Consider the following 16,361-nt stretch of genomic DNA (forward strand, 5'->3'; position numbering starts at 1 on the left):
GAAATGTAAATAAAAGCTGAGAAACCTCTTGGACATCGACTTAGAGAGACTCCCGCGTCACTTAGGGTAAAAACAAAACAAAATTAAAAAACTCGCTGGTTGAATAAAAGTTGGGTCAGAACTGTGGGCTTGAGGGTATCTACACTAATGGTTCAGACAACAGGTGAGCTCAGGTCCCAGGATGTGTAGTGAACACCTGCACAGACTTTCTGTCACTGCTTGGCTGATTCTGGTTCATTTACTGCAGTGATGAGAGCCTCACACATGGACGCACGATTCACAGTCACATATTTGAAGCTGGAAACCTTTATCTCTGCTGAGCGCAGCTCTCGGCTGTTGCACCGATACTGTGCAAAGGCTGCTCGCCTCTGAGTCACAACACCTTGTTTTTCATGGTTTGTGGTGAGCTCACACGTGTGCTCACACGCTGCTGCAGCATGTGCACATCGCAGTTCCTGGAAAGCCGAGCACTCGTCTTACCCTCCTTATCGGGGCAGAACTCCGTCTGCGCCCACTCCGAGTGCTGCCCGTCCACGGTGGCTCGCACCTGGAGCACGAAGATGCCCAGGTAGTGCAGGTTGAACCGTGTGAGGTCACATGACCGGTGTGACGTCTGGTTGCACGCCGTGATCCAGTTTGTCTTCTTCTTCTTAAACTTCAGCTGGTACCTCCTGAGGATACGAGAACATGAAAACACATTAGTGGAGGGAGAGCTTTCATTGAATCAAATCTAATTACAACAGCAACACACCAGCCATGTTTCAGTAAACGTGTCTGTTTCATAGGTCGGGGCTGGGAGGTTAACGCCTGTGGAAGCAGGATGATGGGGACGAGGGAGGAAAACTGCGAAGAGGAAGGCTGCTCCACGGCTCTCTGAGGCATGGAGCACACTCTGACTTACACTTAAACTCGTATTAAAATACCAGCGAGGAGTTAAAAGGTCTTTATGTGATCACATGATGGCAGGCCAGGTGGTTAATAAACGTCTCAAATGACTTCCAGTGAAACCAGAGAGGAGAAACACGAGCCGGGCTCAGGCTCTGCTTCAAGTATGAGGAAGAGATGGCTGAGCCTGAGCCCGTTTCCAGTAAGCCTCTCTGACAGCTTCCTGTCGCTGGTTTGGTGAGGTGGACCACGCCCCCTGTGTCCACCGTCTGACAGGTAAATAAGCCCCGCCCTCGTGATTCTCAGACTTACGGCACATATTGCGTGGTGAAGGTGACGGCGTGGGTCCCTGCAGCGCCCGGCGGCCAGTCCCAGCTCAGCGTGTAGTTGGTGTTCAAGGTCTTCGTGATGACGTTCTGAGGAGGCGGCACCTCGGATCCATCGGCTCCACCTGCAGGACAGAAACAGAGGATTGGCTGGAGTGGGGTTAACAGTTTGCATACTATGCGTTCTATATCGCTCTCTCTCGCACTCTGAGAAAGTCAACATGTGTGTGCGAAGAGAAAAACAGAAATCTTTCCAGCTCAGTGTCGTCAGCGCGACCTCACAGGAAGTAGTCCCGAGACGTCGGCCTTTCAGGCAGCAGCAAACAGGTCGTCAGAGGACGCCGACATGAGGTTTAACATTGCCTACGATATTCCCAAAGAAGATGTTCCGTTCAAAGTTCAAATGGCTTGAAAATAAACCCCACCTCCAGTAATGATGTCACGTGCACCCAGGTTACAGGTGTCATCGCAGACACATGGGGAAAAGGACAAGTTACAGAAGTAAACGTTAGTCTATAGCCCTGCTGTGTGTGTGTGTGGTCTGAGGGTTTGTAACACGTGCACACGCACGTGCACACGCAGCAGATCAGCTGCCGCCATCTTGCCTCTAGTCTCGGTCTTCAGGTGTCCACAGGTGGTCATTGTGACCTCAGTCTGGGACATGAACCCCATGTTTGATTCCCTCCCCAATTATCCATCCCTAGGTCCTATAACTAACTGAGGCTTTTATTTTGAAAAATAGCCATCAACTTGTCACATGACCCTTATGTTGTTCCTTCGTCCTCAGCTGCTGGCCCCGCAGCTGTAAATCAGGTCCACGTGGCTGTGATCAGAATAGGGCTGTGCGATATGACCAAAATCTCACATCCCGATATCAGAATTCTATCGTCCTGACAACGATATAAATCACAAAAATGTAACAATTTCTGTAAATTCTGTGAATCTCGGGCAGCTCGACTTGGGTGAAGTGTTTCCAGCTGCGCGTCCTTTACCCGGAGTCGAGTGTTTTAACGATGCATGAAACGATACATTTTTTTCTTTGTGAGTATTTATCACACGGCGTGCTGCGGGGAAAAGCCTGTTCTGATGTTTGAGTCTAAGGTTGATTTTTTAGCACCTGGCGGCTCTTTTTTACTTCTCATCGTAAATAATCTGCTCTTTCACGTGATTCAGTTTATTTTGAAAAGTCTCAACAGGATCTTGAGCTTTATTGTGAAAGGTTTATGTGGAACATAAACAAGCGGACACGCGATGCTGTTACCGTCGTTGTTGCTAACGACAACGGATAAAAACAGGCGCTTGTCCGTCCGTAGTGTGGTTCTATTAAATATAAGAGAAAGAGAGAACTTTAATAAATGAATATAGCCACTACAGTGACATCAGAACCATGAACAAATATTGCTGTAAACAGTTTATTTTGCGACACCACGAAACAAACGATAGCGTAAAATGAAACGATCGACGTTTTTGTATCGTCATCCATATAAGATAAGATAAAACTTTATTAATCCCTCGGGTGGGTTCCTCTGGGAAATTCGGTTTCCAAAAGCACAGCACCGACAGAAGTTACAGTTACAGAATATTATATATACACACACACACACACACACACACACACACACACATATATAAATAAAATATACGAAGGGGATAAATAGAATAAATAGGAATAAAAATAAAAATACAAGTGAATTGCACATTTCAAGTATTGAGGTCTATTGCACCGTTGACTATTAACAAAAGTATTGCACAGTGAGGTGAAGAGGCACTACAGCTTAGTTGTTCCCCCTCCTTTGTCCTCCTGTCTCCCCTCCCTCTCCCCTCCAGAGAGGAGTTAAACAGTCTGATGGCGTGTGGGACAAAGGAGTTTTTAAGTCTGTTAGTTTTTGTCTTGGGGAGAAGCAACCTGTCACTGAACAGACTCTTCTGGTTGTTAATGGCCGTGTGCAGAGGATGCCCAGCATCCTTCATAATGTCCAGCAGTTTTTTTAGTGTCCTTTTCTCTGCCACTGTCACCAGAGTGTCCAGCTTCATGCCGACCACAGAGCCAGCCTTCCTGATCAGTTTCTCCAGCCTGGATGAGTCCTTCTTTGCTGTGCTGCTCCCCCAGCACACCACAGCATAGAAAAGTACTCCAGCAACCAATATATATGGTTATATCGAACAGCCCTAGATCAGAATAACAATAATCGTATCAGCCACGAAAACAAGCGTCTGCACATCGAGTAAAAACACCAGCACAGCGTCTGCCGAGGAACAGGAAGTGCTGCGACTAACCTGACCGCACTGGGAGTGAGAGTGATTATTTACCCAGCAGCCCCAGGGACAAAAATAAAGCACAGGTGTTTCCGAGCAGAATAAAAATATGAGCGAGAAAGCATTTGTGAGAGTGAAGGAGGAACTGTGGATAAAGACTGAGCTTCCCCCACACCTGGATCCAGATGTGCTGGCCACAGCAACAAAACAATAATCCCCCAGAATCACAGCCACTCTGAGATTATTCAGCGGTGAGGAGTATCTGCCTGACGACGCTCCGAGCAGACAAAGAGCCTCAAAGTTTACCCACAATGCACTTTGAGAAGGTACCAGCGCTGGGTTGTGCGCCTCTCTGAACACAGCGGCCCAGCCTGAGCGCTCCTGGGAAGTCACCAACATTCAGGAACGGCATTTATTTCATGTTTCAACGCGCTGCCGCTGTGAAATCACTGACCGTGTGGGACAGAACTGACTGATTTGATTTTCTCACCACTTTTACTCTTTTATACACAGCAGAGCTATTTGTACGCAGCAGAAGAAATCTAAAGGATCTAAAGGAAGCATCACACAGCTGCTCACAGCTGCTTTAACAAACACAGGCCGAGTCTTCAGACCGGGACTCCTGCAGTGGCTTTAAAGCTGACTCGATGTTTCCTCAGAGCTGACGTTTTTCAGCCCTGCAGGTGGAGATCTGCTGAACTTTTGAAGGACCAGAAACACGGGAAAATTCATTGCAAGCATCAAACGTACTCGAAGCGAGTGTAGCGTGGACATGTTGATGGTGTATATGAGTTAAATGCAGTGCAGTGACAGGGAGCTGAGTGGGGGGGTCTGTGTGCCAAACGTGTTACTGATGCGAATCCAAAGCAGAACAACTTCAAGGTGAAACTGTTGCTCAACAAAGGGTGTCGGCTCACCGCCCTGAGTAACGACGTGCCAGCCTTCACCACCGCAAGCACACAACTACAGGAAACTGTGTCTGTGCGATCTGTGCCTGAGGTGAGGAGGGGAAGTGTCCTTCAGCCTGCAGAGACACGCCACTGACACAGGCGTGGCCTCAGACTCACAGTGAAACTCAAGTCATGAATCAGAGAGAAACACACCGAGGCAAAGTGAAATGAAAGTGAATCCACACAACAATCAGCAGCTCACACAGCACCAGAGTCTGCACACAAATACTAGAGACACACTGACGGGGAGAGCTGTGCGTTACAGCAGCAGCCACCTGAAACAGATCAGTACTAAACCCATGTGACCACTGGGAACCTGTCATGACAGTCATGAAGTCAGCAGAGTCCTGCAGGTTCATCCAGGCTGACCGACTCTAAATGACTCCCTGTAAAACTATTATGGCCACCGTTAAACCATAAAGCACCACCAAGCCTCACACTGGCCGACTGTTGACCAGTTATTGACCAGTTATTGACCAGTTATTGACCAGTTATTGACCAGTTATTGACCAGTTATTGACCAGTTATTGACCAGTTATTGACCAGTCACCCTACACTGCACGAGCCGACCCTCACACACCAGTAGAAGCTGATCACTAAAGGGAAACACACCAAATGAAGACTTTGTTGACATGATGTACTCACACATTTTGATACAACACACACACACACACACACACACACACACACACACACACACACACACACACACACACACACAGAGGACAAAGGCTGAGGTGTGCACACTAAACTATGCATCACACTGAGAGTGGGAGAACCTGTGGGGCTCGATGACGCCGGCATAAAAACAGAATTGTTTGAAGCTCGGATCCATTTTACTGATTCAGGTCAATTTATTGACCCCAATAAAAGGTGTGTGTCGCTCGCACACAGCAGTCACACAACAGATACATGACAACAAACAGAAAACAGACAAGACAGAAGAAGCTCTGTCAGAGTGGCGTGCTCTCACAGCGTCTGTGTGCTCTGCACTCACAGCGAGATCAGGGCAGTTAATAAAGTTTTTTCCTTCTTTATCGCCTGATTTCTCAGAGTGGACACACATCGGACTCCTGTGGTTCTAGTTTCTGTCACATAAAGGGTGAAGGAAGAATAACTGCTGTGAAGAGGACTTTCCACTCGATCATTTCCCTCCTTTCTGACAGCTTCAGGTCAAACGAGCTCAGACGCCTGGCAGCTGAACGAGGACCTGCTGAACTCTGATTAAAATGGATTCAGTGTGAGCTGACGATCCACAGGGTTCCAGCACCAGAGGTGGAGAGGAACTTCAGATGTTCCACACCGCTCAGTGTGGAACATCTGAAGTTCCTGTTTGTGGCATGATGGTGGGCGTCCAGCAGATCATGGGGTTTGTCCACCATCGACACACCTGCGAAAGGTCAGCGCAATAACGCAGAGGAGCGGCAGCCCTCCTGACCGTCACCGTTTACACCAGAGCACGCTGACCCTGCCGCCTGTTTCAGAGCCGCTCTGATGCTTCAAACGTAGGAACAGGAACAGCCTTCGGTTTTTGCAAACACAGCTTTTTCCTCCATGTTTGGTTTCACAGTCATGCAGGTTTATTTTCATTCTGTGGGTGCTGTTCGACAATCTTTATCCTGAGTGTGAACACAGCCTCAGTCTTTCACAGAAAAGCAGAAGAGAGCAGCGAGAGAGGAAGTGGAACAAGACGTTTTTATGCTGTTTGTCAAATCGTTTTGTCCCTGAGTAAATCCCTGACCTCTTCCCATTTATGTTTACCAGGAACAGATGATTTCTGCAGAAACTTTAACACCACGAGTTCATTCTCCTGTCAGCTATTTACATCATCCAGCAGCTATGAGGAACAGACAATCAGGAACTGCAGTGAGCTCAGATCAGTTTCCCGAAAACACAGACGCCATCAAAGCTCACGGACACGGCCGCGGGCAACAAACTGAAAACACCGCGCACACAAAGTACAACTTTAATGCAATACTTGGAGTATATTTACTGTAATACTGTATTTAGGAGCACAACTCTGAATAAAAACTCTTATTTTATCTCCGTTATCTCCTGTTTAAAGAATCCTGAAAGACAAAGTAAAAGGTGAGTCAGTCCAGCAGCCCGAGGCGCATCTTCGTGTCTCTGTGCACAATCATAACATGAGACGAAGCGCACATCCCAAACCTGCTCTGGGAAATATTATCATACATTTCATCCGGTAAATACACTGTAAAACCCCCCCGTGGGACGCCTGTACAGAGGGAATCCCCCCCACTGTGAAACATGATCGACTTCATGTCCCGAACACCCAGGCTTCTCTGATCATGTGTCACCGCACAGAAATATTATGATTACAGCTTTCACTCCAATAACAGCCACCGCTGATTTATGCCAGAGCTAGCTGCCTGCCTGCGCGCGCGCGCACACACATGCACGCACACGCGCGCACACACACTCATTTTATCCACTTTAACACACTCTGTCTGCTTCGTAGAGCCTTCAGCCCCACCAACCTGGCATTCCTGACTATGACACCGAGCCAGTCCGTGCCAGTTTAACCAGTTTGCTTCCCGTTTGTGCGCACGCACACGCGCGCGCACACACACACACACACACACACACACACACACACACACACACAAACAGCTGCGGACTAAAACGATCATTTAATCTCAAATATAAACCCCACCGCGGGCAGGTGAGAGACCCGCGCGGCACACAGGTGAGCCTCGCTCTGTAGTTTCGAAGAAAATTAAGTAAATAAGCAGCACGGACCGAGGCTAGCATGCTATGCTAACGCAGCCAGTTGCGGGACTTACCACAGAAGAAGAGGAGGAGGAGGAGGCCGTGAAGAAGAGCGAGGTCGTGGCGGGGGGCGGCGGACATCGCGCCGCTGACAGGACCCACGGACCGAGAAACGTCCACACCGACAGACTCACCGACTCACGGATCGGACTGACTCGGCACGTAACTCTCTCTCTGTAATTCACAGAGTTCTGTTCCGGCGTGGTTTTCAAAATAAAAGAATGGGCGGGGCCTCAATCAACGTCCGGTCTGAGACGCGTCTGCGCCGTTGTTGTTGTCTTGGTCTGGGACTGTGTCACTGTGGCATCACTGAGAGTTAAAAACTGTCTAAATTCTTTAATCTGTAATAAAATGATCAGTGTTGCTGCTTTACCAGGTGTAAAAATTAAGTTTAACATCCAGGCATCCATGAAAACAGGATTTATTACATAACATGAAGTTAGTAGGAAGTTAGCTCGCTAGTTTCCACCTAAACATGATATAGCATGTTCTGACTGAGAGATTTGTGAAAAAATTAAAACGTACAGCTCTGCTGTCACTTCCAACATAAATGAAGACAGAAAACTAAACAGAAGTGACGTTTGTAGGGTTACTGAAGTTGGGCTAGTTGCTATATAATGATGTGCTACGTCAGCGGTTCCCAAACTTTTTTGCTAGCCACCCCCCTCCCCGACCCCCCTTTGTTTTACAAGAAAAATGTTCGCGCCCCCCACCCCCGCGCGTGCACATGCACTAACACATCCTCCAACCACACACACATATTTTGCTCCATTGTGGTTTATTTCACACCTCAAACCTTTAGTAAACAATTAAGCAAATACAAGTAATCTGCAATAAATTACAGGTAGTAATAAAATAAACTACTAACTCTTTTACGCTACGTCCGCACCTACACGGGTATTTTTGAACACGCAGCTGTTTCGTCCACGTAGACGGCGTTTCCAATCACCGAAAACAGATTTTTTTAAACTCCTTTTTTGCGTTTAGGTGTGGTTCATCACGCAACATCAAAGGTATGTGCCTTTTTCACGTCACGCTGTGCGCCACGTTATTGCTTACATGAGATGAATTGCAGAATGGCAGATAGAGACAAAATACTGTTAATCTGACTGTCTGCAGGTTTTACACACAGTTGCTGTCCCTCCATTTACAAAGGCAGAGGCATCACGGTGTCATTATTTTACTGTAGTTGTTTTTTTTCCTGTGTAATAATATTCAACATTGCATCAATACATTTTTCAAAAAACGCCTCTCTGTGCAAAATGTGTTCAAAAACATAAACAGCTGTGGGATCCTGTTTGTCTGTGATTTGAACCAAGGTGCTGTGAAGCCATGGCGGAGGATTTAACCCAGCAACTTTGGAAGGACATCGGAGATTGCCAGTGTTTCTCACTGCAGTTGGACGAATCTACGGACGTGAGTGACACAGCCCAGGTGTGCATTTTCATTCGTATGGTGTTTACTGATATCACTGCAAAAGAAGAGCTATTAACAGTCCTGCCCATGAAAGAACAGACGCGAGGAGAGGACATATATCAGTCGTTCAAAAACTTTATCGAGAAAACCCAGCTCCCAGTGTACAAATTGGTGTCTATTACCACAGATGGAGCACCCGCAATGGTTGGCCGCTTGAATGGATTTATTGCCAAGTGCAGGCAGGACGAGGCTTTCCCGGACTTCCTAAATTACCATTGCATAATCCACCAACAAGCGTTATGCGCTAAAATGCTCAACATGAAGGAGATCATGAATGTTGCAACGAAGATCGCCTGTTCTATTCGCGCCAGATCTCTTCAAAGACGGTTATTTCGTGCACATCTGGAGAAGGCTGACTGCGACCACTCTGAGTTGTTGCTACACACTGACGTGAGGTGGCTTAGTCGAGGGAAATTCCTGCAAAGATTTCGAGAGCTCTGTCCGGAGATTAAGGAGTTTTTCCGTGTAGCTGGACAAGCAGAATACATGGACGACCTGGCTCAGGGGGTTGGGAATCGCATCTGTAACCGGAAGGTCGCCGGTTCGATCCCTGGGCTCTCTGTCCTGGTCGTTGTGTCCTTGGGCAAGACACTTTACCCTACTTGCCTACTGGTGTTGGCCAGAGGGGCCGATGGCGCGATATGGCACCCTCGCTTCTGTCAGTCTGCCCCAGGGCAGCTGTGGCTACAACTGTAGCTGCCTCCACCCGTGTGTGAATGTGAGAGTGAATGAATAGTGGCATTGTAAAGCGCTTTGGGTGCCTTGAAAAGCGCTATATAAATCCAATCCATTATTATTATTACATGCAACTTAATGACGGTCAGTGGCTGTTAGACTTGGCATTTTTAACCGATCTGACAAACATGTTGAATGACCTTAATCTACAGCTGCAAGGAAAAGACAAAACAGTGATCAACATGATCAGCTCAGTTAATGCTTTCAAACGAAAGATGCAACATCTCTCTTTAAAGCTGCAGCGCCATGATTTGATAAACTTTCAAAACCTGGCGTCAGAGCTGGAGATGCAAGGGATGGCCTGTTTGCAACTTGACAGTGCACGCTACACAGATTGACAATTGTCTGTCAGAGTTTGACAAACGCTTTCAAGACTTTTCTTTGCTCGAGCCAGTCGCTACCTTCATGTGCTATCCTTTTCGGGAAGATGCTGAGGTCGATTCACTCGCATCAAAAATTGCAAAACTATTTCACCTGAACTCTTCTGGAGTGGAAGATGAGATTTTGACACTACAAGCCGACATTGAGCTGAAGTCCAGAGATCATGGACAGTTCTGGAACTTACTCACAGAAGTAAAGTACCCCAACATGAGGAAATGTGCTGCCTCTTTGACTGCATTATTCGGCTCCACTTATTTATGTGAGTCATAATTTTCCCACATGAAGATCATTAAGTCCAAGTACCGTTCCACCATGACTGATGAACATTTGGAAGTATGTTTGAGGCTGGCCGTCAGCAGCTACTGTCCGGACTATGCATCCCTGGCTGATTCAATTCAGTGCAAGTCATCAGAGTAAACTCAGGTAATGACAAAAAATTTACATTGTTAATTGTGTTGTGAAATATTGGATATTGCGGTTATGCATGTATATACATTGTAGATATAAAGAATCCTCAATATATTTATAAATAAGTATATGTTTTGGATTTTTGTAGTGGGTAGATCATTTTGACTTGGTCATTTTATAAGTAGCTCACATGCGGAAAAAGTGTGAGCACCCCTGCTGTAAACGGACCAAACTTCAGTCAGGAGAACAACTGAGATAATCCATCCACAATACGAGGTTAGTCATTAATATACTGCTGCATGGGCTGTAGCTACATCGTAAGGGTTTAAAAACTGAGCTTTAAAATGAACAGTGGTGGTAAAAACCGAGAGAGGCCGACAGTGATCACTGACTGTTTTTAGGGGCTTGTTCAGTTTAAATAGAACAAGATACAAAACATGTTTAAAAACATGAGTACGTTATGACTTAACAACTGCATCTGTGCTTCTGACCTTTGACCTGCACTCTTAAAAAACACAAACTTTTAGATCTGTTGTCTAAAGAATTCAGAACTGAAAAGCAGCACATGCGCAGTTGGATTTAATATTTACCTGTCATAAAGGTGCACCGTTTGATGCGTCACAATAAGTTATCTGTGATTTCCATGCTGGACTAAAGGATTTCGTGGTCGGTCAGTCTGAGAGTAGTGCTTCAGAAATATGGAGCTTTATAAATGTGTCCTTCTTTTCTTACAAACCGCTGCTGCAGGATTTATGTAAATATTCCCACAAAATTAAACAGAGGACTAAAGAATTTCAGTGTCTTGTGCTATCAACAGGAAGCGTTTGAATTCATTATAATCAAATGAAGACAGATATCAGGTTTCATGATCCAGACTCATAGTTTAGATTGTGAAATAAATCTAAGTCCACATTTCTGCAGGCTGGTTACAGACCGAGGGTCTGATATAGAAACCCTTCAGCTAAATACGGAGAACCTTCCAGAACTGTGTCTGTGAAGGTTCTGGATTATAAATGGCAGACAGTTGGTGTCATAAGCCACCGCCTCTGTTCTCCGACCCTCTTTGAACAGAGGCACCGGTTTTCACACCTCGGCTCATGTGATTAGGTAGAGGAGCAACGGGGGTCCATGACCCTCTGGGGGGACACTTAGGGCTTAAATCTGGGACTCTCCACCATTTGACCTTAGAACTGAAGAAGCTTCTTGGATGAGAGGTGAAACGTCTTCAAGCAACAAGTCCAGACACATTTCTTTCCAAGTTGCTTAGCCTTCCAGAACTGTGTGTGCACTACGGCTGCCACAACCGATTATTTTGATAGTCGACTAATCAGATCATCATCCATTGGACGTAAGACATACAGCTTATTGCACCAGCAGCATCTGCTCTTATATAACTATCATTAGCTTACAGCTTTAAGTGTTTAAGGTCTGTGCTAACTAAAAATAAAGACAAGATGATAGTTTATTAAATTTTAATGAAATTTGCAGATTGTTTCGGTGAAGTTTAATAAACTCCTTGCTATCTAAAATATAACAGGACACCGGAGTAAATTCTCGAGCATCTCACACTTCTGATAATCAGCTGTCTGCTTGACGTTTACTCAGCTGTGTAAAAACTATAACTTTAATCTCAGCCAAACCGATTTACTCAGGAACAAATAAAATACTGAAAAAGCCAAACAATAACATTTTTAAGTTATCCAAGTGACTCATATATCATGTTTAACCTGAGTAGTGAAAGACGGCGGTGGGTTTGAAAACGATTTGCTGGGAGTCCGGTGTTCTCACGGCTCTAGTGAGCCTAGCCCCCGGCTAGCTATCGAGCTAGTGGGTAACAGACGTCTCCGAAAACGTCGGAGCGCTTTTGAAAATATGCGGTGTCTTGATAAACTGAGCAGATATTTGAGGTTTACACAGCTACATCACCGCCTGAAAATATGTTAAACGTTTATTTTGTGACCCAGAAAGAATGATAAGAATAATATTAAAACTAACTAGCTGCCGCCATTGTTGGAAACTAAGCAGGGCCGCAATGGGCCGCGCTATGAATTCTGGGACAAAGCTACTTCTTCTTCTTCTTTGGTGTTTAACGGCAGCTGGCATCTTTGTACATGCAGTGTTGCCATCTTCTGTTTCAGTCCGTTATTACACTCTTAAATCCTGCTACTTATTCCTGCGTCTTTTGGGATCTTACAAAGCTTCAAACGACACGTCGACGATTAAATCAGTCGTCGACGATTTTGATAGTCGACTAATCGTGACTAGTCGAGGCAGCCCTAGTATGCACGCTGTCCTCAACAGCCATACTGAAACTGTCACAGTTCCAACGTCAGTAGGAAACACAGCCAGATAAACTTTTCAGGACAAACGAGACACAAAAGGAATTTTACTGGAAAGCAAAGATTGTTTCAGGACCTACAAGTTTAAAAGATTAAACCAGCAGCTCCAGGGAAGGTGACACAGATGCCTGTGAGAAGAACACCACTAAACCACTTCATACTGGGAGCTGAGGGATCAGGAGCTCATACCCAGGAAAATATGATTTTAACCCCATCCTGCAACAACACAAGTAACAGTGAAGAAAAGAAAACTTTGCATTTTCATCTCATGTTCCAATTACAATTTAGATGTGACAAAATAGGTTTTAAGATCAGGTGTAGAGGTCAGTTTGTTTTATAAATGATTTAGATCATTTCATTACAGATCATGAAACTAAAATAGACTTTGTTTAAGAGAGTGAAGAAGAAACACCCAGTGCATCATGGGAATCCCCGGCAGCCTACGTCTATTGCAGCATAACTAAGGGAGGATTCAGGGTCACCTGGTCCAGCCCTAACTATATGCTTTAGCACAAAGGAAAGTTTGAAGCCTGATCTTGAAAGTAGAGATAGTGTCTGTCTCCCGGATCCAAACTGGAAGCTGGTTCCACAGAAGAGGGGCCTGAAAACTGAAGGCTCTGCCTCCATCTTAAAGGAACGAGAGAACAACTCTTTTACTCAGTGTGATTGTTTTTAATGTCGCTCTTAAGGATCTGTTATTGTATATTTTTCAGATGTTTGTATGAAATATTGTATATGTTTTAAATGTTATGTGTTTATGTGGTACGTGTATATTTGACGTGATGCCAGGTGTTGTAAAGACTCACCTTTCAGCACACTCACTTCATCACATGCACCTTGTTTCTTTTCCTCACCTTTGATTGGGTGTGGTGTTTGCCCTTGATTGCACTCACCTACAGCTCACTCTTCGCTCACACATGGGGCAGCAGCTGAGGTGAGTTTCTGTTGGAGTCTCCTGAGTTCATGTGTTATTTTGAGTTATTGAGTGACTTAAATCACACTTTATTTCCTTTCAGCGTTAGCACTCCATGTGTGTCTTTGCTTACTGATTCTGAGAATAAAAGGAGAACCCTATAAAGGATTGATGACTGCTTATTCTCATTCTAATCAGATGAGCCCGTGATGGCAACGACTTAAAACTCTGAGCCTTTCTTCCTTCATAACACCAGGACTCTGTTGGAAATGAGATTTTTTTTTACCTGGATAAATAAACGACTAAAAAAAACTTCCTGTGCTGCTGAAGTTCTGCATTTCTGTGTTTTCAGCGAGGATGTGGTTAAAAGTGTTTGTTTTTTTGTCAGTAGCCTGTAAAAAAACATGTATGTGATGTGACAGCTGACCTTTAGTCTGAGAGCCGGACCAAAAGAACAGCCCGGCAGAACAAAACATCACCGAGATGCACAAAATAAATAAAGGAGGGTTCAAATGATTCATAAATGCAGCTGAAGTGTGCGTCCACGCAGTGACTGATGGGAAAACAAGTTCAACTGGAGCGCCTCCTGCTGGCCTCAACAGCCCGTGTACAGGTAGCACTGGGGCCTCAGGGTGGCGCTACAGGGCTTTGAAATGAGGCCTGGCTGAGGAGTCGTCTTTGTATTCGAGCCATATGAACAGCTGAGCCCCCTCCTCATTACATATTATAACACCTGAGTCCCCAACCCCTGGGCCTCGGACCGGTACCGGGCCGCGAGAGTTGAGGCTCAGGTGTGAAATGTATGGTTTTCGGCGTTTTTAATCGGTTTTCAGCGTTATTTTGTTATCGTTTTTATCGTTTACTCAGTTTTCCTGGGTCTTTTCACGTGTGTTATGAATAAATCTTCTTTTTTTCGGTACCGGTACTAGTTTTATTTGGTTGTATTTATCCGCGACACCTTAAAGGCCGGTCCGTGAAAATATTGTCGGGCATAAACCGGTCCGTGGCGTAAAAAAGGTTGGAGACCGCTGTATTATATAATGCTTGATATTCTGCTGTGTCAGCTGTTGTTGGATGATCAGACTGTGGTTTGTTGTAGTTTCATGGGTTTCATGGAACTCTGCTGAGCGTAAAGATTAGATTAGATGAAAGTTTATTAATCCCTCAGGTGGGTGGAAATGTAGTTTCCAGCAGCACAGCACCGACAGAAGTTGCATGTTACAGATGCAATAAAGGGGAATGAGAGTAAGGATTTAAGCATAAATATATCATATATACATATAACACATATATAAATGCAGAATATATAATATGGATAAATGGGAATACCAGTGGATTCCACATTTGAGTGAGTCACAGTGAAAAGGCACTACAGCTCAGTTGTTCCCGCCCTGTATCCCCTCGCTTTCCCCTCCAGAGAGGAGTTCAACAGTTTGATGATGTGGGACAAAGGAGTTTTTTAACCACCAACTGGTCAAACATCTTCAGGAGCTTCCTGCAGATGTTAAAAGACCTCAGCCTCTGTTGGAGGTTGAAGACTCGTAGCGGCTCTCCAAGTTCAGCAGCACACGCCTTTAGCATCCTAGGACACACCACGCGAAAAATAAAAACTCATTCTGTTGAGTGAATACTATTAGTCAACATTTTAAACATGATTAGCAAGTAATGATACTAAGACTTATGTGTTTCTTTTGTTTTGTTTTACCATTTCAATCATGCTGCGGTCAGCGTCAGCATCTAACATGGAGCAAACAGCGCAGTAGTCCTCAGCGTTCCCTGAAACACATTCATAGTTAGGTTTTAATCAAACATTATTTATTGAATAACTAAAAAAATAACACTTCATGGAAAATTAGGCTCCTGAATTTTTTAGACTTTGAGAAGGGTCTTATCTGAAAGTGTTTGAAGAGCACTATTTAAATTGGAAGTGCGCACTCTAACGTGATAAGGACTTTACTGAACTTACCTCCATTTTCAAGTAGGGTGCACTGTTAAAAAAAAACGGTAATATTCCGGCAGCCGGGGCGCCAAAATACAACCGTAAAATAACAGAAAATAACTCCCGCATAAGAATACGGTTAGTGATGTTATGTTATTTTACCTTTGACATGTAAAATCAGTCTACTTATGTAAATTTAATGATATTTTAGAACGACAGTACAAAACTGTAAAATATACAATCAGAATACTTTACTCAGTGTGAACGCACTGTGTTTTCCCTCTAACAGCCTCCACATGTTCTCACTCTACTTTCCCCTCATGAATGAATTTATGCTGCACTACTTTGAATGTTCGGGGAAATCAAACGCATTTCACTCGCAGTACTCGAGCTGACTTACCTTTGTTTGAATGACGGCATATTGACAACGTGGAGTCTAATAATTGCCAAATCTTGTACCCGATCCTTGGTGGATGTGCGCCTCCAGAGATTTATAATGGCAAAATTGGTTTGCCGTGTACGCGCTGACTCCACAGACAAGGAACGAGAATAGATCAGGCTAAGCTAAGTCAATAGCGGTTCAGGGTTTCTACTCCACAGCTGTGTTTCATACGGGTCCACACTTCCAATGCAATCTTCCTCCATAACGTCCTTTTTCTTTTGAGCTGCTTTGAAGTATGGTTCATAGCAATCTTCCTTCCAACACAGTGTGTTTGTTTTGATTCGCGACCTGCTAAAACGGTGGCGTGCTCCCACAATGCATTGCGGCGTGACCTGGGCCAGCTTCACCTGGGCCAGCTTCACCTGTTCTTGCTCGTCTTCATCACTTCACTGCTGCAGAGTTCACAGCTCTAAAACCTCACAGTCAGAGGCCGATTCTCAGAGTCTTTAAAGTGCATCCCACCTCCTCCTGCTCCTCCTAGCCCCCATCCTGTGAGGTATCAGGTTGTTGCTTGCACCTCA

General features: G+C 45.0%; 2 protein-coding genes and 1 long non-coding RNA gene across 3 annotated transcripts; 1 reads left to right on the forward strand and 2 right to left on the reverse strand.

Moving 5' to 3' along the window:
* Positions 1 to 6: 6 nt before the first annotated feature.
* On the reverse strand, positions 7 to 7,434 carry LOC120720128 (interferon alpha/beta receptor 1a-like). Its single transcript, XM_040009757.1, has 3 exons — positions 7,222 to 7,434; positions 1,198 to 1,336; positions 7 to 671 (listed from the first exon to the last, which is right to left on the reverse strand). The coding sequence occupies exons 1-3, from the start codon at positions 7,286 to 7,288 to the stop codon at positions 374 to 376; spliced, it is 504 nt and encodes a 167-aa protein (XP_039865691.1). The 5' UTR covers positions 7,289 to 7,434; the 3' UTR covers positions 7 to 373.
* A 1,023-nt stretch (positions 7,435 to 8,457) lies between these two features.
* LOC120720127 (general transcription factor II-I repeat domain-containing protein 2-like) lies at positions 8,458 to 10,502 on the forward strand. Its single transcript, XM_040009756.1, has 2 exons — positions 8,458 to 9,169; positions 9,487 to 10,502. Exons 1-2 carry the CDS (start codon positions 8,540 to 8,542, stop codon positions 9,754 to 9,756), a joined length of 900 nt encoding a protein of 299 aa, XP_039865690.1. The 5' UTR covers positions 8,458 to 8,539; the 3' UTR covers positions 9,757 to 10,502.
* A 4,093-nt stretch (positions 10,503 to 14,595) lies between these two features.
* Positions 14,596 to 16,346, reverse strand: LOC120720131. Its single transcript, XR_005692806.1, has 3 exons — positions 15,799 to 16,346; positions 15,165 to 15,235; positions 14,596 to 15,041 (listed from the first exon to the last, which is right to left on the reverse strand). It is a non-coding gene; the product is annotated as an uncharacterized LOC120720131 (long non-coding RNA).
* Positions 16,347 to 16,361: the final 15 nt, after the last annotated feature.

The sequence above is a fragment of the Simochromis diagramma genome, unplaced genomic scaffold, assembly GCF_900408965.1.
Source record: "Simochromis diagramma unplaced genomic scaffold, fSimDia1.1 OVJJ01000560.1, whole genome shotgun sequence".
NCBI classification, from domain to species: Eukaryota; Metazoa; Chordata; class Actinopteri; order Cichliformes; family Cichlidae; genus Simochromis; species Simochromis diagramma.

Bases quoted from the DNA above. Each gene is read 5' to 3' on its own strand.
- LOC120720128 (XM_040009757.1), bottom strand. From the start codon at position 7,288: ATGTCCGCCGCCCCCCGCCACGACCTCGCTCTTCTTCACGGCCTCCTC. The intron at 1,337-7,221 runs GTAAGTCCCGCA...TCTGTCCTGCAG, and splicing joins CCTCCTCCTCTTCTTCTGTG to GTGGAGCCGATGGATCCGAG. The intron at 672-1,197 runs GTAAGTCTGAGA...TCGTATCCTCAG, and splicing joins TTCACCACGCAATATGTGCC to GAGGTACCAGCTGAAGTTTA.
- LOC120720127 (XM_040009756.1), top strand. From the start codon at position 8,540: ATGGCGGAGGATTTAACCCAGCAACTTTGGAAGGACATCGGAGATTGC. The intron at 9,170-9,486 runs ATGGACGACCTG...TATTATTATTAC, and splicing joins TAGCTGGACAAGCAGAATAC to ATGCAACTTAATGACGGTCA.